General features: G+C 41.0%; 1 protein-coding gene across 4 annotated transcripts in view; it reads left to right on the top strand.

Moving 5' to 3' along the window:
- The window catches only part of dmd (dystrophin), a 565,648-nt gene that overhangs the window by 166,102 nt on the left and 376,217 nt on the right, over positions 1-23,329 (top strand). For all 4 annotated transcript variants that reach the window (XM_062054060.1, XM_062054059.1, XM_062054057.1 and 1 more), the window contains exons 3-8: positions 1,975-2,067; positions 2,318-2,398; positions 2,586-2,678; positions 10,092-10,193; positions 10,543-10,613; positions 11,570-11,688. In XM_062054060.1, the coding sequence (XP_061910044.1) occupies positions 1,975-2,067; positions 2,318-2,398; positions 2,586-2,678; positions 10,092-10,193; positions 10,543-10,613; positions 11,570-11,688 (559 nt within the window). The remainder of the gene's footprint in view (positions 1-1,974; positions 2,068-2,317; positions 2,399-2,585; positions 2,679-10,091; positions 10,194-10,542; positions 10,614-11,569; positions 11,689-23,329) is intronic.

Genomic DNA, 23,329 nt, shown 5'->3' with positions numbered 1-23,329 from the left:
GCAGCCTTCAGCGAGCAGAACTGGACGACATGCTTATACAAGATAGGATTGCTTATCACCACATTCTGACTACCGTACTTTTATTGAAAATTGCTTGAATGTTTGAAAATATGAGCAGAAAAGGTTTCCTCCTGTTAATTCTACGTAAAGTGTTGGTTGCACTTTATTCAAATAAAACGGGAAAGCATTGACCAATAATTGTTGTTCACTTGCTTGTTTGTATCTATAAGTTATTTATACGTAATTCCCTCACAAGAAATAACAAGAATACAGAAAACTTCACCTGCAGTGTCCAGTATCCAGTATTTATTTGACAATCACAATGCTTGATGTTTTGATTTTTTTTTTGCCAAAAAGTTATTTCTGCTCTGAACGGGATTAATAACGTATTTCTGATTATAATTCTGATATCATTCCTGAATCATATTGGCAACCACAAATATCGAATCAAATATTATGCTTACTTTAGTTACTGGTGAAAAACATTTTTTTCAGTTCCATAATCTATAATAACATTGTCAAACGCAAACCTGGCAAATTACTGCCCGCGGGCCGCATACAGTCAATTAAGATTTTAATCCGGCCCACCGGACGTTTTCAAATAATTTCTTTAAACCTTTAACATTGAAATTGTAGTCGCAGTAATTATGTGTGGGGCTTTTTTCAAATTAGATTTGAACTATAGAACGTATTTCAATGGTTGAAATCGGCACTTTTGAGTGATATACGAGTTATTACGGTAATCCATGTTACAGCTCAGACGAGGCACCAAGCAGTGTGGGCAAGGTTTGTTTCCACAGTGAGTTTTTCCAGAGCGGCCAGCCTGAAACACGGCTGTCAGGGACAGACACGGAAGCAGATTTTTACAACAAAGTTCTGCAGAAAAGTGATATTTTATCAGATTGTAGGTGTTTTTACCCTTTGCGTTCATATTTTGGTGTGTTTGTTGCGCTTGATTGTAAAAGATGTCAGTCGAGGAGGTGATCTGAGACATTCATATGTTGTTAATATTCAGTGTTTTATCGCTCATAGTTAATATTGTAAATAACACATAATGTGCGTTCTGGGTGTCTCATTCAGTAAAAAAGTCATAAGGTTTTTAGCATTCAATCACAGACACACACACACACACACACACACACACACACACACACACACACACACACACACACACACACACACACACACACACACACACACACACACACACACACACACACATAAATTTACACTCCGGCCCCAGACACATTTCTTTCTCTCAATGTGCCCCCCGAGTCAAAAGTCTGGTTTAAAGTATCGCACCTGCTCAACATTTTGATGTTAGAATGTTTTGAAAATGTGGAGACAGATACAGAACATTGAGATAAGAAGATAAGGTTGTTCAGTTTGTTCAATAAAAATAATTTTTATATCTGTTCTAAATGATGGTATCATTATATTACTTCTACTGTGATCTGGCACTGTATAGACAATACAATAACTCCATCTTCTTTGGGATACCAAGTTTAGCGGGCACCCTGCCCCATAATATAATGGTACAACTGCTGTTTAACTACGCAAATATCTGATAGTAATTTGCAGCGCTGTCAAATAATGTTGTGTGGGGGATGTGGAGAATTACAAAAAGTAAATTTTATTCATGAATTCATGACATTGTGTCCTTGGGTAAGACGCTTCACCCACCTTTCCTCTTGGCGTCGCCCACACTATCAACGTGAATGTAAATGTGAATATAAATGTTGAGATTTGGAGTATTTTCCTAAAGGGACATGGCTAATTTTAGTGTGTTTCATGGACACATTACGGCTCTGTGGGCATCACAATGCGTTGTGCTTGGTAGGTGCTTAAATACTCACTGTCCCCATTGTATGCTTTTCATACAGTGTCATAAACAATTGGAGTTAGTGTACAATGCAGCCATGCATTTCTAGATGAGATATGTTTTCATTTGTCTTGATATAATGTGTGTTTTAGACAGGAAAGCCACCTGTGGAGGATCTCTTCTCAGACCTGTGTGATGGACGACGCTTGTTGGAACTGTTGCAGGGTCTAGCAGGGCATGAGCTGGTATGATTTCCCATTGAAAAATCTGTGCGGGATATGTCATTATTTGTTTGATGGTCCAATAACTGTGTGTGTGTGTGTGTGTGTGTGTGTGTGTGTGTGTGTGTGTGTGTGTGTGTGTGTGTGTGTGTGTGTGTGTGTGTGTGTGTGTGTGTGTGTGTGTGTGTGTGTGTGTGTGTGTGCGTGTGTGTGTGTGTGTGTGTGCGTGTGTCTGTGTCTGTGTGTGTGTGTGTGTGTGTGTGTGTGTTTGCAGGTGAGGTTGGAAAAGGGCAGCTCACGTGTCCACTCGCTCAACAATGTTAACCGAGCTCTGCAGATCTTGCAGAAAAACAAGGTAAGTATCCACGATTTTAAATGTTTTGCCATTTTTACTTACGCAGAATATGATGTAGAATGGTGTTGAATTTCAATAACAATTCCGGCACATGCAGGGAATAGGTACTCATGGAATGTAGCATATAACTGTCAATAATCAATAATAAATTATAGTAATGACTATAAAGGAATTTCACTCCATTTAGGTGGAGTTGGTGAACATCGGCGCAACAGACATCGTTGATGGCAACCACAAACTAATTCTTGGGCTCATCTGGAGCATCATTCTCCACTGGCAGGTAAGTGTGTCCGTGTGTGTAAGTGCGTGTGTGTGCGCGTGTGTGCGTGTGTACGTGCAAGTGTTTTTATACAAAGGTTTTCATGTTTCAGCCGAACAAAAAATGCCTGGGGTCATAAAGGTTGCGTATGTATAAAGCCCCACGTTCAATTTTAAAAATAAAACTCAAATGTTAAGTAGATCACATCATAAAAATGAAATACAACATTACATCGAATAGCATTAAAGGTATGCAGAGCAGATCATCAATGATATTTCTTTCACTACAAATATTAATATTGTTATATAAACTGTACAATAAAATACATCAGTCCTAATCATTATGCAGGGAGTAATCAACATGAATGTAAAATGTAAAAATGTAATGTAAAAACATTGAAGTCACAACATTGAAACTCATTTTATCGATGTTGGCTGGCTGGCTAACGTTAACATTAGGCATGTAATGGTATCAAAATCTCAAGGTACAATATTATCACAGTTGTAAGCCCACGGTATGATATTTTTGTCGTATATGTCCCCCCTAAAAAAAAGAAAAAATGTTAGTGTGTGTAAAATTAAATGGCAAGAATGTGTAGGATAAACACACTTACTGGTACTGTAATTGAACACAAATATAATGCTCAAATGTTTTAATCATATTATTACTATAAACAAGTATATATATGTATATATATACTGTATGTATTAGGGATGTCAAATGATTAATATAGTTAATCGCGTTTAATCGCATTTTTGTTCATAGTTAACTCAAAATTAATTGTGATTAATCGCAGATAATTTGTCATCATTAATAAGTGTACCCCAGACTGATAATTTTCAGGTGGGGTGGCTTCATGTTGCTGCATGACAATATTTTAACCTTCTCAATGAATTATTAAGATGCAATATTCAGCCTGCTAATCTTCATGTATTTGAGGACTCGACCAGAACATGTTATAAAAGAATTTACAAAATATTTCAGCCAGCCAGAAAAATGTATATACTTTATATATATTGCAGTATACGCAGACCAAAGAGGTTGCCTTTTCGCCAGGGTTTGTGTAAATCTTTTAGCACTCTTTAGTATCGGCCTAGTGGATTCCTGGAGCTTTTTCACAAATGTATGAAAATGGAAAAAGATGATAGAAAAAATAAATGTTTTGTTTTAATATAGTTCCTGTAGGAGGACAAACATGACACAAACTTTCCTAATTGTTAGAAATCCTGCGGTTTATATTAAACATGCTTCACTGATGACAGTATTTGTCCTTTAACTCACCGTAGTTTGTTTACATGTACAAGTTGTTCTGACGCTGTCACAGAAAGACGTGTTTTTTGCCACACCTTCTTTGTCTCATTTTGTCCACCAAATGTTTTATGCTGTGTGTGAATGCACAAAAAATTGTTTTTTTTATGTTATTGACTTGTTGGAGTGCTAATCAGGCATATTTGGTTAGTGCATGACTGCAAGCTAATCGATGCTAACATGCTATTTAGACTAGCTGTATGTACATATTGTATCATTATGCCTTGTTTGTAGGTATATTTGAGCTCATTTAATTTCCTTTACTTATGTCCTTTGTGTATTTAATTTAAATTTGCATGTCTCATGACACATTATCTGGACGTAATATTGACTGCATTTCTGATAGTTGTTTGGTGTGCCATGTTGTTCTAGACCATTGCAAATAATAATAATAATGATAAATCCATTAGATGAAAACGGCCTGCTGTTTCCTTTAACTTGGGGACAAACATCTATACCTTTGGTCATTCTAAGCAAATACTTTCCAGGCGTTATCTCACCCTCCGAGAATGTTTTCCCATGTTGTAAAAATGTGTAGAATAAATATTAAATTTTAACATTTCTGTCAACAAAGATTTGTGACACAGTCATTTTGATAGTAGGCCAATATAGCTAATTAATCAATCAATCAATGTTTATTAATATAGACACTTACATCATGTGTTTCCTTCATTATAACACTTATATAGGCTTTTAATTTTTGCAGCTCCCGACAGATTTTTTTTTAAATTTTTGGTTCAATATGGCTCTTTCAACGTTTTGGGTTGCCGACCCCTGGGTTAGCGACATAAATGGTACAGACTTACGCAGGTTACACTGTATCAAATGTTCACGTTCAAACATTATTGCCAGTTGGTATATACCACTGATCACAACATGGTTATTTATTTTTAAAAAAATCATAAATCATTAATCATAAAATTATGATTCATTCTATCATCTGACAAAACACAGTGTGGACATTGCCGAGAGAGCACACATACTAAAGCAGGCCTGGGCAATTATTTTGACTCGGGGGCCACATTTAGAGAAATAAATGTGTCTGGGGGCCGGTATATCTATTTTTAGGAACACTAATACAAAACTTCACAATAATGTCTGATTGAATGCTTAAAAATGTTATGACAGACCGCCTCAAAAAACGTAATGGAATTTTAAAATTTTCTATGAATGATAAAACACTGAATATTGACAAAATATGAATGTCAAACCGCCTTTCGATCGACATATTTTACAATCAAGTGAAACGCAACAAAAATGCAACAAACAGTGAAATATGAACGCGAAGGGTACAAAATAAACCCACCTACAATCTGATATATCTGATATTTGCTGAATTTCCCCCAGGGATCAATAAAATACTTTCTATTCTATTCTATTCTATATATCACTAAGCTTTAGAACTTTGTTGTGAAAATCTCCTTCCGCGTCTGTGCAAACGCTTCCCGCCCACACTGCTTGGTGCCTCATCTGAGCTGCTGTGATGTAGATTACCATAGTAACTAATTAGATGACCATAGTAACTAATTAGATTACCATAGTAACTGGTATATCATCCATAAGCGCAGATTCCAACCATTTAAATATTTTGTACAGTTGAAGACTTACAGTCATTAGAAAACATCACTGCACATCATAATGGCAGCTACACTTTCCATCTTAAAGATCTAAAAAAATTATTTGGGAATGTCCGGCGGGCCAGATTGAAAAACTCAGCGGGCCGCAGGTGGCCCCCGGGCCTTAATTTGCCCCGGTCTGTACTAAAGAATGTAAATGTTGTCTCGGAAAATGGAAGTTAAGTGTCAAAAATGGTGCAGAATAAGAATTATTATTTTAATTTATAACTCTTATAACACATATACAACATAACATAATACAGTATTTGTAAATGCTCTTCAACATTTACACGGGCACTCACTTTAACTCCAGTCACTTAACAAGAATGATCTGCATCATAGAGTCAATCGCTACATACTGTGCATACTTTGCCTTCGCTGGTCATGGAATTAATAGCACTGTTGTGCAAGTAGTGTCCCTATGTGTGTGCGTGCGTGTGTGTTTGTGTGTATGTGTGTGTGTGTTGTATGGCAGTTAGTGTATACAGCAGTCTTTGTCAAAGTGCCCCTCCAATTAAAGTGAAAATGAATGCAGTGACCTACTCCAAAATAAGTAACCCCTCCCATTTTTTGTCTTCCTCGACCACATTTAGTGGCGAATGGCTAACACTGTTTGTACTGTCTGGTTTTATGTGTGTGTGTGTGTGTGTGTGTGTGTGTGTGTGTGTGTGTGTGTGTGTGTGTGTGTGTGTGTGTGTGTGTGTGTGTGTGTGTGTGTGTGTTGTGTGTGTGTGTGTGTGTGTGTGTGTGTGTGTGTGTGTGTGTGTGTCTGTCAGCAAAACAACAGAGTAAACAGAGTCCCTGGAGTTCAAAGTCTAATAATAGATAGAGAGGCAATTGATGCCTGTGTGCGTGTATGCATATGCGTGACTGTATAGAATAATATAATGTTTTGTTGTATACGCTCATCAAATGTGTGACCATAAGACGTATACAGTGTTCATACTGAGGGTAAGATATGCTAAAGTAATGCTAGATAGTGAAATGTACAACACCTCTGCCTAAGCCTAAGTGTCCCAAATCTGTCACTCATAACTGCACAACCACGCGCACTAATACACACACACACACACACACACGCACGCACGCACACACACACACACACACCTGCGCAACGTAGCCAATGCATCAGTCCTTGCAAGTAATAAATGACAACCGACAGTTTCTATTATCAATCAAATACAAAGTGTATATAACAATTCGTTTTAACAACGATTCGATTCAATTCGATATTTTTTTTAGAACAATACGATCCGAAACAATTCAGTGAGTAGAAATCGATGCAGTAACTTTTTAGCACCCAAAAAAATTCAATTTGCTTGACTGTGAAATAAATACTGGATACTGTACACTGCAGGTGAAGTGTCCTATATTCCAGTTATTTCTTGTAAGGGAATTATGTATACATTAATTATGGACACAAACACGACAATTAATGGCCAATGCATTCACATCTTATCTGAATAAAGTGTAGCCAACATTTTAAATTAAATTAGCAAGATGAAACATTTTCTGCTCATATTTTCAATATTCAAGCAATTTTCAATAAAACTACAATAACCAACATTTTAACAGTAAGTTTACCTGCTAAATAAGGTTCCCAGACCCGGCCATACAGTACCTGTTCTCCGCCCTGGCGACGGCGGTGACAGACAGTGTTCCAGGTGTGCATGTATGCCCCTTCATCCCTGTTGATGGTGTTGGCCCCTCGCTTCCTAATTTCCATAGCCTCCTTCATCCATCTCTTGTATTTATGTTTCTGATTAAATAACTTTTCTCTGGCTGTTGGTTGCTGTCACTTAATGTTGTGATCCGAAAGTCGGTGGGTCGCATAACTTGCTCCGCTACCACTTCCATAGTGCGGGTCGCGTATTTTTTGGCTTAAAGTTGTGTTGGGGCATTAAATTATTGTGTTGTGTCATTTGTATTTGTTGTGGCTTTTGCAATCGTGTTGTAGCTGAAAGTTGCTGTGTTGTAATTAATAATATTGTCTTGTGGCGTTTGTTATGACATTTCTCGACCATCGTAGTTAACCGCCATTTTTGTTTAGATGACATCACAGACGGGCAAATGGACTAAACGTTTAACGTCCTTATTTTTAGAAGTGCAAAACTTCATATAAAGTCTGTTGTTCTTAAATCCAATGTTTTCATTTTTCTAGTATCAATAAAATTTCCTTTTAAAACAAGCTTGGATAGATTCCTATCTTCCAGGAGGCAAACTTGCCGTGCACAGATCAATATACTTGAATTTTAGGAATATAAATTGATCAATCGATATATCGATCCATCTAATACGTAGACGATGTACAATACTAGAAAATGTACCTGCAATTATTTTGTATGTGCGTAATAAAGATGTGTCACCACCAGGTTTGTACGGTATACTGGTATTAGTATAGTACCGCGATATTAATTAATCATATTCTGTACTATACCGCCTCTAAAAAGTACCGGGCCCCTGCGCCCCCGTCGTCGTCACGTCATGTCTTGCTGGTTTACGAGCAGACGAGCATGTTTGGCAGCGCACAATCACGGAGTACTTACAAGCAGACACAGTGCATAGACAGAAAAGGGAGAAGGGACGCATTTTGGCTTAAAAACTAACGATAAAGGTGAAGTTATAACACTGAAACGCCCTCAGGAAGAGGCTAGCTAGCGGCTAAAGTCCATCCGCAGTCGGCAGTGTTTTAGCTACTTCTAAATCACTAATCCTGGTCTCCATGGCGACAAATAAAATACGTTTCTTACAAGTATCATCCCTGCAGGACGAGTAATAGCTAAACATGTTTCACTACACACCGTAGCTCACCGGCGTCAAAATGTAAACAAACGCCAATGGTAGATCTACAGCTGACATCCACTGTAATGATACCAAGTACAAGAGCATATCTAATCGATACTACTATGATTACAGCGATATTTTTTGGCATCACAACATCTTCTTTCGTTTTTTTTTTATTTATATTGTGTTAATAAACTCAGGAAATATGTCCCTGGACACATGAGGACTTTGAATATGACCAATGTATGATCCTGTAACGACTTTGGTATCGGATTGATACCCAAATTTGTGGTATCATCCAAAACTAATGTAAAGCATCTAAACAACAGAAGGATAAGTGATTATTACATTTTAACAGAAGTGTAGATACAACATGTTAAAAGAGAAAGTAAGTAAATATTAACAGTAAATGAACAATTAGATCAATAATTCATTTTCTACCACTTGTCCTTAATAATTTTGACAAAATAATAGAATGGAAAATGACACAATATGTTACCGCATACGTCAGCAGACTAAATTAGGAGCCTTTGTTTGTTTACTTACTACTAAAAGACAAGTTCTCTTGTATGTTCACTATTTTATTGAAGGACAAATTTGCAATGAGAAACATATGTTTAATGTACCGTAAGATTTTTTGTTAAAATAAAGCCAATAATGCAATTTTTTCTGGTACCCTTTATTTTAGAAAAGTATCGAAGTACCAAAAAGTAGAGATGCTTTAAAATGTAATATCGGAAATTATCGGTATCGTTTTTTTTATTATCGGTATCGTTTTTTTTTGTTGTTGTTGTTTTTGTTTTTTTTAATTAAAGCAACATAAAAAACATAAGATACACTTTCAATTAGTGCACCAACCCAAAAAACCTCCCTCCCCCATTTACACTCATTCACACTCATTCACACAAAAGGGTTGTTTCTTTCTGTTATTAATATTCTGGTTCCTACATTATATATCAATAAATATCAATACAGTCTGCAAGGGATACAGTCCGTAAGCACACATGATTGTGCGTGCTGCTGGTCCACTAATAGTACTAACCTTTAACAGTTAATTTTACTCATTTTCATTAATTACTAGTTTTTATGTAACTGTTTTTATATTGTTTTACTTTCTTTTTTATTCAAGAAAATGTTTTTAATTTATTTATCTTATTTTATTTTTTTTTTTTTAAAAAGGACCCTATCTTTACCATACCTTGTTGTCCAAATCAGGCATAATAATGTGTTAATTCCACGACTGTATATATCGGTATCAGTTGATATCGGTATCGGTAATTAAGAGTTGAACAATATCGGAATATCGTATATCGGCAAAAAAGCCATTATCGGACATCCCTACCGAAAAGTATCAAATATTGGTATCGGGACAACACTAGTCACCACCCATCCATTTGACAAATTGGCTCTACAATCTGTGTTTGTTGATTATTAATCACTAGTACACTCAGCGGAGGTTTTTAACAACTAAACATGGGCTGATTATTGAGACGCAAACACCTGCACAAATGCACATGCTTAGCATAGCTGACTGCATTGCAATCTCTCCCACAGTTACATTTCACCAACTTTCATGATAAAATGATTCTAAATTAGTTCCACAAAATAACAATAAAGAGCAACCACCGCATCTGTGCCAAACCAATGGTTCCGTACTGAAAAATGTGACGATGAACACATGCCGTTACACCCTTAGTAGACGTTGTATTTGTTCGTATGTTTGCAGGTAAAGGATGTGATGAAGGAGGTGATGGCTGGCCTAAAGCAGACCAACAGTGAGAAGATTCTGCTGAGTTGGGTTCGTCAGAACACAAGCCAGTACCCACAGGTTGGTATCATTCAATACTGCTTTACTGATCAATCAGCCTCTTTTGAAGGGAATAAAGTAGATGGTATATTACATTACAACACCGAGCATGATTGAAGCTGGCAGGGAACACATGGTTGTGGGTGTTCTGGGGGCATAGGGATGTGACAGATAGTGAGCAGGTGGGCAAGCAGCAGGGTCGATGGGGTCAGGCTCACAGGAGCGACACTACTGTCAGAGAAAAAACATCTTATGATTCATTAATTATGTGGGATTGACCCACAGGAGGTATTTTCCACTCTATTGGGTGTTTTGCCTCCTTTTACATGTGGGCTCTTTAATTAACATCCATTATCCTTTATGTCCTCAGGTCAACGTGGTCAACTTCTCCAGTAGCTGGAATGATGGGCTGGCGTTCAATGCCCTCATCCACAGCCACAGGTAGACTAAACAGATTAAAGGCCTTGTCTATGAGACATTTCACTGAATGAATGCCATTTGCCTGTAGTAACTCTCTCAACATAAAACATACATGTCTGTCTTTTTTTCAACTCTAAATTGGCTAATAAACATATTAAAATACTCACAACGTGTATTGGCCCATGTCAGACAGCTTTATTTGATTCATTCACCATTTTTGACATTTTAGTAACAGGATTGAAAGAAACAGGAGTGAGTTTTTAATATAGAATTAGAAAATACATTAAACGTAGCCACATGGCATGCATGCATAGATAGCATGTAGACAGTGATTCAACAAAAAATCTATTTAAAAATAAAATAAATAAATATATTTCAAAATGAACAAATACTGTATATAAAAAATAATTTACGTAACAGGCGTGTGGTGATCCTGCAGACCATGTAAATATTCAAAATCGTTGTGGAGTAATGTTTAGGGTAAAAACCAAGGGACACGACTGAACTTTGAATTTTAACTTTATTTTTATTATTTTTAGTTTTTTTTTTTTTTTTAATAAAGTATCGTTCGGATAAGGAGTAACACAAATACGTAAAAAAATTTCATAGTATATGCAGGCAACAAATGCTGTTTTTTGTTCAAGCTGGTAAAAATGTATCTTTTAAATTGTATTTATCCAATATGCAATCGAATCAATGTTAGATTAATGAAAATGTTTTATTTCACAGTTTATGTTATCCTGCATATATGCATTTTATTCCCTGGGCACAGAAATGGCAGCAATTCAGTGGAATAGCCTCTATGTACTTATTTTACCTGCAATAGATTAGCAGTTTTTAGGGCGATTTATGTTTTTTGTGTAAGGCCCAGCATCATGTGCTTTCAGTTTCCAAGTTGTATTTAAATTATCTCCATACAATCAATGTGTATTGGAGCAGATATGTCCAACAAAATCTCATTGTTCCATCCTCCCCAGACCGGAACTGTTCGACTGGAGCTCTGTAGAAGCCAAAGCGTCAGTGATTGACAGACTGGAACATGCCTTCAGTACAGCAGAACGACACCTGGGCATCGACAGATTGCTGGACCCCGAAGGTAATTAACAACCACACGTACACAAATGCACACACACAATTGTTAAGCTTGGCTAATAGTGGTGTGGAGAGCAGTGTTTCATTACAAAGTGTTACTTTATGCCATGTATTCTTTACTTGAAAATAATGTGACAATATGTGTATTATTCTGATCATAGTTTGCAGATACATACAACTGTACTGCATCATACTGAAAGCTTTTAACAGTGGGGTACTAAGCCGGAAAAGAGTGTATTGCACTCTTGGGGTTGGGAGCGAGGTCTTGTCCCAGGTGGAGTAGTTCAAGTATCTAGGGATGTTGATCCCGGGTGAGAGATCATAGAGAGCAGACAGGTGAAATTGCGCGGTTATGCGGTCGCTGTACCAGACTGTCGTGGTGAAGAGAGAGCTGAGCCGTAAGGAAAAGCTTTCGATGTACTGTTCGATCTCTAGCAAAATAACTCAAAATGTTATAAGCTGATTTTCATGAAACTTTCAGGTAATGTCCGAAATGGGATAAGGAACAACTGATTACTTTGGGGCTGATCCTGATCACCATCCTGATTCAAGACTTTTGTTCTATTAATTTTTTTTATGTAGTTCTAGTTGTCATTGTAGTCAAGCTGTACAAAGTACCACCACAGTTGTGATAAATAAAAGTATAACATATCATATGATTTAAATGTTCAAGCAATTACTACCGGTAGTTCAGTTTTGATTTTCATTATGTCAACAACCTCTTATGTCCACGCCAGTTGGAGAAGTGTCAACATAAATGGGTTCCAGTCTATAATTAAATCATTCATCATATATCACCCTGCAAATGCCTGTCGAGCTTTTTACATTTGAAATTAAAAAGTAATCATTTGGGTTTTGCCCTCAATGCCTTCTTGTATCCACAAAATTATTCCAAGAGTTTGTAAACAAGAACAAAAACAACCCCAAAAATTATTTTGTATTAATAAGAACCATAAAAAGAAAAAAATATAAATTTAAGTATTTTAGTGTCATTTATATACTGAGACTATACTAAGTAGTTGCACAGATAATGATACTCGGAAGAAATCGGTTTATTTTCTGCGATGTTGGTAAGGATTAGTATTTTAAAAGTAGCTTTGCACGTTCGTTGCAGCTTGCTCTTAAATTCAAGCTGTTGTGCTGGTAAGTCACACACCCTCCTCGAATTCATGCAACTCTTGTGTATGTCTAACAAGGAATATGGAAAAGATACTGTGCCTCCTGAGAGTGCATCCCTTTTGAAATAATCTTTGACTTGAGTACAGTCTTTAGCCATGAAAAAACTGGGATACAGCTGTGGTAAAGATCGACTGGGCTCGGCAGCTGAATAGCCGATCAGTTACAAAAGGCAAATATCAGCCTCTCCTCCTACCCTCGATGACCTCGTCTCCACAGTGATGCCTCTTTAACACACCTCATTAGCGCTCCATTCTTCTGTGCATCTCCCCAACGTTCCTTTTGTCTGACTCTTAATGACGCCAACTGGAAGAGCCACCCTTGCTTTCCTTTTTTCACTGATTTGTCCTGTTACCAAGCTTCCTTTAAAGGCCTACTGAAATGAAATGTTCTTATTTAAACGGGGATAGCAGGTCCATTCTATGTGTCATACTTGATCATTTCGTGATATTGCCATATTTTTGCTGAAAGGATTTAGTAGAGAACATCGACGATAAAGTTCGCAACTTTTGGTCGCTGATAAAAAAGCCTTGCCTGTACCGGAAGTAGCGTGACGTCACAGGTTGTGGAGCGCCTCACATCTGCACAGTGTTTACAATCATGGCCACCAGCAGCGAGAGCAATTCGGACCGAGAAAGCGACGATTACCCCATTAATTTGAGCGAGGATGAAAGATTTGTGGATGAGGAAAGTGAGAGTGAAGGATTAGAGGGCAGTGGAAGCGATTCAGATAGGGAAGATGCTGTGAGAGGCGGGTGGAACCTGATATTCAGCTGGGAATGACTAAAACAGTAAATAAACACAAGACATATATATACTCTATTAGCCACAACACAACCAGGCTTATATTTAATATGCCACAAATTAATCCGCATAACAAACACCTCCCCCCTCCCGTCCATATAACCCACCAATACAAATCAAACACCCGCACAACACACTCAATCCCACAGCCCAAAGTACCGTTCACCTCCGTAAAGTTCATACAGCACATATATTTCCCCAATGTTACGTACGTGACATGCACATAGCGGCACGCACGTACAGGCAAGCGATCAAATGTTTGGAAGCCAAAGCTGCGTACTCACGGTAGCGCATCTGCTATCCAACTCAAAGTCCTCCTGGTTGTGTTGCTGCAGCCGGCCGCTAATACACCGCTTCCCACCTACAGCTTTCGTCTTTGCTGTCTTCATTGTTCATTAAACAAATTGCAAAAGATTCACCAACACAGATGTCCAGTATACTGTGGAATTTTGCGATGAAAACAGACGACTTAATAGCTGGCCACAATGGTGTCCCAATATGTCCGCTACAATCCGTGACGTCACGCGCAGACGTCATCATACCGAGACGTTTTCAGCTGAATATTTCGCGGGAAATTTAAAATTGCATTTTACTAATCTAACCCGGCCGTATTGGCATGTGTTGCAATGTTAAGATTTCATCATTGATATATAAACTATCAGACTGCGTGGTCGGTAGTAGTGGGTTTCAGTAGGCCTTTAACTTTTACAGGTTATCCTTGACACTAAGGGCCTGATCTACTAAGATCCAAATACTGTGTGCTAAACATCCTCTGCAAACTATGAAATTGCGTGTACTAATAGTAGGCATGTTGCATGTGATTTACCAAGACTGTGTACAATTGATAACTGGTGCAGACCACCTTATTTAAATGTGTTTGCGTTGACAAAGACCCTCGATCATGTACTGCACATTCATTTTATCATGCTCCAACCTATCATCATCATCGGCGGTCACTCGTGGTCGAGTATGACTGTCCTCCTTCCTATTCCTTGTGGGTCTTCAGGTGGGCGTAGAGGCCGATTCTGGACCCGATTATTCTGGGGCAATGTGGACAAGGGAATGTAGTGGTGGTGGGTTTGGGTTGGGCCTGTTTGGTGGATGCTCTCTCCTTTCTTAGTCTGCGCTTGTCTTGTGCAGCATGGCGGAGGTCGTCATTATATTGCGCGGCACCCTCACGGACAAGGTTTCTCCACATCGTCCTGTCTGTTGCCTTGACTTCCCAAGGCTTAAGGTCTATGCGACACTTTGTCAGGTTTGCCTTGATGTTATCCTTAAATCTCTTCTTTTGACCTCCCGGGGCCCGTTTCCCTTCAACAAGCTGGGAATAAAGGACTTGTTTTGGGAGGCGAGAGTCAGGCATGGCCCGTCCATCTGAGTTGGCTTTGGGCAATCGTGGCAGTGATGGTGGGCAAGCCAGCCTCCTCCAGGACGCTGGTGTTGGTCCGTCGGTCCTCCCAGCTGATCCTGAGGATTTTTCTGAGACATCTATGATGGTAGGTCTCGAGTGCCTTTAAGTGCCTGCTGTAGGTGGTCCAAGCTTCTGACCCATACAGAAGGGTGGGGAGCACGACTGCTTTGTAGACCAGGATTTTGGTCTTTGCTTGGAGGTCACGGTTCTCGAAGACTCGCTTCCTCAGCCTTGAGAAGGCCCCACTGGCACAGCTGAGGCGGTGGTGAATTTCATCGTCAATGACAGCTTTAGATGACAGGAGGCTCCCGAGATATGGGAAGTGGTCCACATTTTCCAGTCGGATTTTGTCAATTAAAAGGTTTGGGGGCAGGACAGGCGCACTACTGTTTGGTGGTGATTGGTGGAGAATTTGGTTTTTCTTTATATTGATGGCAAGACCAAGCTGTTTGTATGCCTTCGCAAAAGCAGACAGAGTGCACTGTAGGTCCTCTTCTGAGAGGTCTACGAGGGCATTATCGTCTGCATACTGCAGCTCCATGATGGATATGGTGGTGGTTTGACCTTTAGCCCTGAAACGGTTGATGTTGAGGAGTTGACCGTCGGTTCTGTACATTATTTTGACTCCCTGGGGCAGATGTATGTTTGTGAGATGGAGGATAGTAGCAACAAAAATGGAAAATAGTGTTGGAGCGATGACACATCCCTGTTTTACACCTGTGTCTACACTAAAGGGTTCCGTTTCATCTCCACTGCCACTGAGCACTGTGGCTGACATGTTATCATGCAGTAGTCTCAGTACCCGGATGTATTTATATGGGCAGCCAATCTTGGACAGAACCAGCCAAAGGGCCTGACGGTTAACCGAGTCGAAGGCTTTGGTGAGGTCTATGAAGGCCATGTATAGTGATTGGTTTTGTTCCCGGCATTTTTCTTGCAGTTGTCGTGCGATGAAAATCATGTCTGTGGTGCCTCTGCTGGGGCGAAATCCACTCTGAGACTCAGGAAGCACTCTTTCTGACAGGGGGGTGAGTCTGTTGGCCAAAACCCGAGCGAGGGTTTTCCCTATGGTGGACAGGAGAGAGATGCCACGGTAATTCCCACAGTCTGCCTTGTCTCCTTTCTTAAATATGGAGACAATTAGGGCATCTCTGAGCTGTGCAGGGATTTCCTCTTCTTCCCATATTTTGAGAAGCAGGGCATGGATGTGCTTGGTAAGATCGGGTCTGCCTTTCTTCAGGACCTCTGCTGGAATGCCGTCGGGCCCAGCAGCCTTGTTGTTCCTCATCTTCCCAATGGCATCCTGCAGCTCATCCAAGGTAGGTGGTTCTCCCATGCTTTCATCTGTGGGTTGTTGTGGGAGTTGGTCAAGAGCCTCCATCTCAGGTATAGTGTCCCTGTTTAAGAGGTCCTCATAGTGTTCTTTCCACCTGTTTGAAATTGCGTCCTTGTCCTTCAGCAGCAGCAGACCATCCTTTGAGCGAAAGGGGGTTAGGCAGCAGTGGCTGGGACCATACACCACTCTTGTGGCATCGAAGAAGCCTCTCGTGTCTCCAGAGTCAGCAAGCTGCTCGATCTCCAGAGCCTTCTTTGTCCACCACTGGTTCTTCAGTTTCCTAACCTGTGTTTGGACAGCTGCCTTCGCTTTGGCGTGGGCTACTCTTTTCACTTTGCAGTGGATGTTGTTTTGCCAAGTGATGAAAGCTTGCCGCTTGTTGTCAATTAGTTGCTGGATCTCAGTGTCGTTCTCATCAAACCAGTCTTGATGTCTCCGCTTTTTGAGACCAAGGATATTTTTGCAGGATTTCATTATGGCAGTCGAAAGTGTGCTCCAGTGTGTGTCCGTATCCTCTTGGTACTGTTTGGGCAACGCTGCGCTAAAGGCCTCCTGCAGCTGTTGTTGGTAGGTGGTATCACTCAACAGCTCGATGTTCATTCTTGGCCTGCACTGTCTTTTCTGCATCCGTCTTTTCCGCATTAAGCGGATGGACATGATGGAGCGAATGAGGCGGTGGTCGGTCCAGCAGTCGTCTGCACTGGTCATTGCTCTGGTGTTTAGGACGTCGCGACGGTCTGTAGAGCGGACAATGACGTAGTCAATGAGATGCCACAGTTTGGAGCGAGGGTGCATCCATGATGTTTTTAACTTGGTTTTCTGATGGAAAAGTGTGTTGGTGATGACCAGGTTGTGCTCCGAGCACTCAGTTAGCAGTAGTGTGCCATTTGAGTTTGTATTTCCGACCCCTTCACTCCCCAGCGTACCCCTCCATAGATGGTGGTTTCGTCCCACTCTGGCGTTGAAGTCTCTGAGCAGGATTAACTTGTCCTCCTTTGGGACTTCAGATAGAACTTTGTCCAGGTCAGCATGAAAGGCTTCCTTAACTTCATCCTGTGCATCAAGGGTTGCTGCATATGCACTAACGACCGTGGCCATATGACTGCTAGCAAGCATAAGGCGTAAGGTCATTAGGCGCTCGTTGATGCCCACAGGGAGTTCATGGAGGTGGTTGATGAGGCAGTTCTTAATAGCAAAACCCACACCGTGGACTCGTGGGTCATTTGCAGGCTTTCCTTTCCAAAAGAAAGTATATCCGCCTTTTTCTTCCTTCAGCTGCCCTTCGTCGGCCAGTCGGGTCTCAGAGAGTGCTGCGATGTCGATGTGGAACTTCCTTAGCTCTCTGGAGATGATGGCAGTTCGCCTTTCAGGTCGATCGCTGGTTTGGTTGTCCGTGAGGGTTCGCACGTTCCAGGCTCCAATGTGTAGTTTGTGTTTTCTTTGTTTCTGACCGTGTGGTGGTGATCCCTCTGGATGCGGTATTCCAGACAGGATGTTGCGAGGCAGGCTATTTTTAGGGTACCTTTTCTAACCCCCTCCCCTACTGGGGTGAGCAGAGTGGATCCTGAATAGGGCTGCTCAGTCATGGGTGCAGCTGCCGAGAAGCTCTTCTGCTTCAGTCCATGAGCTTAACGACTGAATCTAACACCCACCGCCTGTGTGCCAGGTTGTGGCTAGGGACTACCAGACTTCACTGTCCTGCCCCCGTTACCACTTTCCGGTCGCCAAAGGACTTTGAAGTATCCGGGATGTAAAATGGATGGGTTCCCATTCGGGAGGACACCTGCGCGTGACGTCTTTTAGCGTGGGGAGACTGATGCGTCTGCAGCCACCACATGGTCCTTGGCAGAGAGGGGCCTTGATCCAGTGGCATGGATCCATGACGACTGGAGACCACCCTCTGTTGCAGCCTTCATCCGTCTTCAGTGCCGTTGTGACATGCAGTGTCATCCTCCGCCACTTCCACCGTTGAGGTCTTATATCTATTTAACCCATAGATGGGGCAGTGGTTGGCGGACGCCAGGGCGTGTCCACACACTGGTGGGCCTGCACGCCTCGCCTCTGGGGCCCACTGCTGCTCCGAGATCCCCTACAGTTTAGCCTGTGTCCGCAAAGATGCAGTTTACCGTGTGTGGCCACGAGGAGGCACCACAGGGGTCTTGGTGGTGGAGAGGCTTTGTACCAGCAGGAGGAGGCTTACGCACTCGGCTCCTCTTTTCACCCACCCAGGGGCTAGCTGGCGGCGATAGCTGTAAGCAGAGAGTAGCAAGCAGGGGCAGCATGCAGCATGCACTAACTACAAGCACTTCTGCCACAAATCTAACGCACTGACGCATCACACGCACCCTGTGCGCGAGCACTCACACACCCACCTATATACATGCCTCTTCACAGCGAGCAAACATATTTTCACCAGCGCTCACCATCCAATACTTTCTCACGGTTATTTACATCGTAAACGCACTTAGTAACTTGAGAAATGTGAAGGAAAATGAGTCCAAACAAGTAGGTGAAGCTATGGAAAACTTCCCTAACTTCTACATTCATTCTACGACGACAGACTTACAAAAACATCTTGGGCTCGGTAAAGCCGTTCTTCACAACACGTCTTCCCGGGTCCGACTCAATGCACCACAAAGGGAGAGCAGGAAGAAGCGGATGGCGAGTCAATGGATGTTCGAATTGTTATCTCAATCTGCGTGCTACTATCGGGAGACATACATCCATGTCCAGGTCCAGGTTCGTTGTTAAATTCGTTTTCAACAGAATCGAATCCAGCGGACAGGGCATGGATCATCATAGCTAATGCTAACAACAATGCTAGCGCCATAGTGGGGGAAGGGATCCCACTACATAACAAAGGAGTACCCCAGCACCCAGAGTAGAGGAGATGCGCGGTACCAGAACGACCGGCAAAAAACGACAAAAGCCCCGGTACCAAGACACCATCGTCACCATTGTCATGGAACAACCCAGGGACGTTGCTCCGAGGGTCACCCAGAACATCGGCATCTCGCAACAGGCTGCAGGCTAACGAAACAAGAACCAGATGGACACCGTTGTCATGGAGACTCCCCACACCAACAATGGCCTCGCCGGCTGCGACGAGCCACTACAAGGACAACAACAACGACACGAACAATGGCGCAACAGACAATAATGGAGTAATTTCTTCTGCGGTGCCCAACCACGCAACCGCTGGAAAAGAAACATTGCTGTCACAAGACATGGAAAACATTTTCTCTGCCAGAGGACTGCATATAATCCACATGAATGTAAGCAGTCTTCTCTGTAACATTGACAAACTCAGACTGATCTTTGGAAATGGTAAGGTGGGAATTCTGTCCTTTTCCGAGACCAGACTTGATAGTTCTTTTGAGGACTCTGAGATAGAAATTGTCAATTACACGGTAGTCAGAAGGGACAGAAATCGACGTGGGGGAGGGGTTTGTACGTATGTAAGATCTGATATCTGTTTTAATGTACGGGATGATTTGGAGCAAAGTGATATAGAGGCAGTGTGGCTCGATATCATTTTCCCCAAAACCAAACCACTGTTAATTGGCTCCCTGTACAGACCCCTGACTCAAAACTCATTTTATGAACAGCTAAACGAGGGATCAGCTGATTTAGGCAATTCTGAAATGATACTGATCGGTGATTTGAACACCAACATCCTGAAAAAAGATACTCCTATCTACAAATCCTTCAGTAATTACTGTAAGCTACATAGCCTGAAACAGCTGATCACTCAATTCACACGGGTGTGCCCTGCTGCTCAAACCGTCATTGATTTGATTTTGACATCAGACCAGACCAAGATCTCCAGAAGCGGTGTAATCGAGTGTGGAATAAGTGATCCCTTCATCATTTTCTGCACACGTAAAATTCAGAAATCTGTATCAGATTGTCACAACACAATAAGATTCAGATCGATGAAATAGCACACCAGCGAAGCTCTAACAGCAGCCCTGGAGAGGCTGGACTGGTCAAATGTACTAAATTGCTCATCGGTTGAAAAAGCATGGGCATGCTTCAAATCCAACTTCCTGCATGTATCTGACCAGCTAGCACCCATGAAAGCTTCTAGGGTAAAATCCAGAACAGAACCCTGGATCAATGCAGATATAATAGAAGCCATGAAACTTAGAAATGACAAACACGCTAAGTTCACTAAAAACAGGTCTGAACCGCTCCTTAAAGAATACAAAAAGTTAAGAAACAAAGTAACTAATATGATCAGGAAGGCCAAATCCAGTTACTTCAACGAAAACATTGCGGAATATAAAAATAACCCGCAAAAACTCTGGAAGACGCTGAAACAATTGGGCCACAGCAGTCTCAAAACAATAACCACCAACCTCAATTTGAAAATAAACGTCTCACTCATCACAGACAAACTGAACGTGGCAAATTGCTTTAACAGATTTTACTCAACCATCGCTTCCACGTTGGTAGCAAATTGCCCTCACATTCAAGCCTCTACGGTGAACAGCACAACCAAGACTTTTACAAAAACAAAGGGGTACGCAAGGATGACTACAAGTTTGTCAAAGTTAAAACTGATGATGTGTTAAAGAAACTCTGCTCGCTGCAGCCAAACAAAGCCACAGGACATGATAATATTCCCACCAGATTTCTCAGAGACGCAGCTGTCATGATTGCCCCAGTGGTTGCTCATATCACCAACTTGTCTATCAATCAGTGTCATGTCCCACAAGAATTCAAGCTCGCGAGAATTTCTCCTCTTTATAAAAAAAGAAAAAAAATTAGACCCCAGGCAACTACCGCCCGGTTTCCATCCTTTGCTCCATCTCAAAGGTCATAGAGAGGTTATTATATGAGAAAATAGATAATTATCTATCAAATCACAAGCTCCTATTCGAATTTCAATCAGGATTCAGAAAATCACATTGCACGGATACATTCCTACTCTACCTAACTGACTACATCAGGCGAGAGATAGACATGGGCAAGTACTGTGGAAGGGTTATGCTGGACCTTCAAAAGGCATTCGACACAGTTAACCACTCAATACTGTTGAACAAGTTGAGGGCAATCGGTTTTGACAGCGCATCCACAAACTGGATAAAATCTTACCTTGAGGATAGAGAACAGGTGGTCGAGGTGAACGGATCACTGTTCTCTCCCCTCAAGGTGAGCTAAGGTGCCCCACAGGGGAGCATTCTGGGACCATTGTTATTCATGATTTACATTAACGACATGAAATTAGCCTGTAACAGCAATTTGTTCCTGTTCGCGGACGATTCTGCGATCCTGGCCTCGGACAGGGACAAATTGAAGGTTGAAAGTGCACTCAACACCTAACTAAGTAATCTCTGTCTCTGGCTTTCCGATAACAAACTGTCACTACACCTGGGTAAAACAGAGTCCATCCTATTTGGGTCCAAGCACAACCTAGGTAGATCCCCAGGCTTTACGATTGAAGCAGGTGGTACCATAATCACCAGCAAAGACAAGGTAATTTACCTAGGTTGTATATTGGACAACACTCTCAGGTGAAAAAATGGCATTAAAAGCAATCACTAAGATCAATAATAAAACTAGATTTTTGGGCAGGATTTCTGCGTTTATCAACAGGGATACACTTAAGACCTTTGCCGGTGCCCTCATACATAGTCATTTTGACTACGCCTGCACCTCATGGTTCACCAGTATCCCCAAGACACTAAAAACAAAACTGAAAACTTCCCAAAACAAGCTGGTGAGACTCCTGCTCAACCTCCCATACAGGACTCACCTAACTCAAAACCACTTCACCAAATTAGGATGGCTTAGAGTTGAGGAAAGAGTACAACACATTGCAATGTGCTGGTATTCAAAATACTCAGGGAAACTGTCCCCAAGTACCCGTGGAACTATTTCACCAGAGTAAGTGATGCTCACAGGTACTACACGAGAGGGAGTTCCTCAGACCTCGTCCCCCCCAAATTCAAGACTCTCATGGGAAAAAATGCATTCTACTATTTTGCCACCACACAGTGGAATGTAATACCAACAGACCTTAAAATTTGAACTTCCCTACTAAATTTTAAAACTACCATAAAATCATGGCTCAGCTCAACCTCTACCTGATCTGAACCAAAATTGATCCCCAGCAACTCTTCGAAGCATCAAACAGGTTTATATGTGGTTATAGTGTATATATATTTTCTCATTCTGTTTTGCACATTCTTGGAGTCAACAAGTGCATAGTTTAGTACATAGTGTCATGTACATAGTGTATATACCCCCACCTCCCACAATTTTGTGTATATATTGTTTTTCAAATCACTTGACATGTATACTGTGTATATGTACATAATTTATCAATTTTTTTAAACGTAATTTTTTATATACATGTTACAGGTTATATATCTTTTATTATTGAATGTATCAAATGTGATGATTCATGGACCACAATGGAAACAAGCCTTTTGGCTTGGCTTTTTGTGCCATCCATTTGCCTTTTCAAAGCATTACATGGATTCAATTCTTTAAGTTGTCAATAAACTCCTCAATCAATCAATCAATCAATGGTGATTTGCTATGTTTGAAGCAGAAGCAGGTACCACTTTCTTATGAGCATTTTAGAAACAGTCCTGCGGTGCATCTACAATGGAAACAACTTTTTTGTTTTAATGTTAAAGATGCGCTTATGGGATAGGCTGGCACTAAATGCGAGTGTGCGCTCCCTTCCATTACTGCGTGTGCTTAATGGTTACATTTGCATCTTTTCCTCCTAGTGTTGTGGGTGTTCTGATGACCAGCATATATTCTGCATTTTATTAATGAAGACAAACATGGATTGGATTGTTCACCTTATTTTGCTCATTAAAGAGACGCAATACTTAGCGCACAAGTTAAATAGATCAGTTTTGAGTGTACTATCAAGTTTGCACTCTTTTGGTATATCTG

The sequence above is a fragment of the Entelurus aequoreus genome, linkage group LG07 (assembly GCF_033978785.1).
Source record: "Entelurus aequoreus isolate RoL-2023_Sb linkage group LG07, RoL_Eaeq_v1.1, whole genome shotgun sequence".
In the NCBI taxonomy this organism is placed as follows: Eukaryota; Metazoa; Chordata; class Actinopteri; order Syngnathiformes; family Syngnathidae; genus Entelurus; species Entelurus aequoreus.
This window is presented reverse-complemented; position numbering and strand designations above follow the sequence as displayed.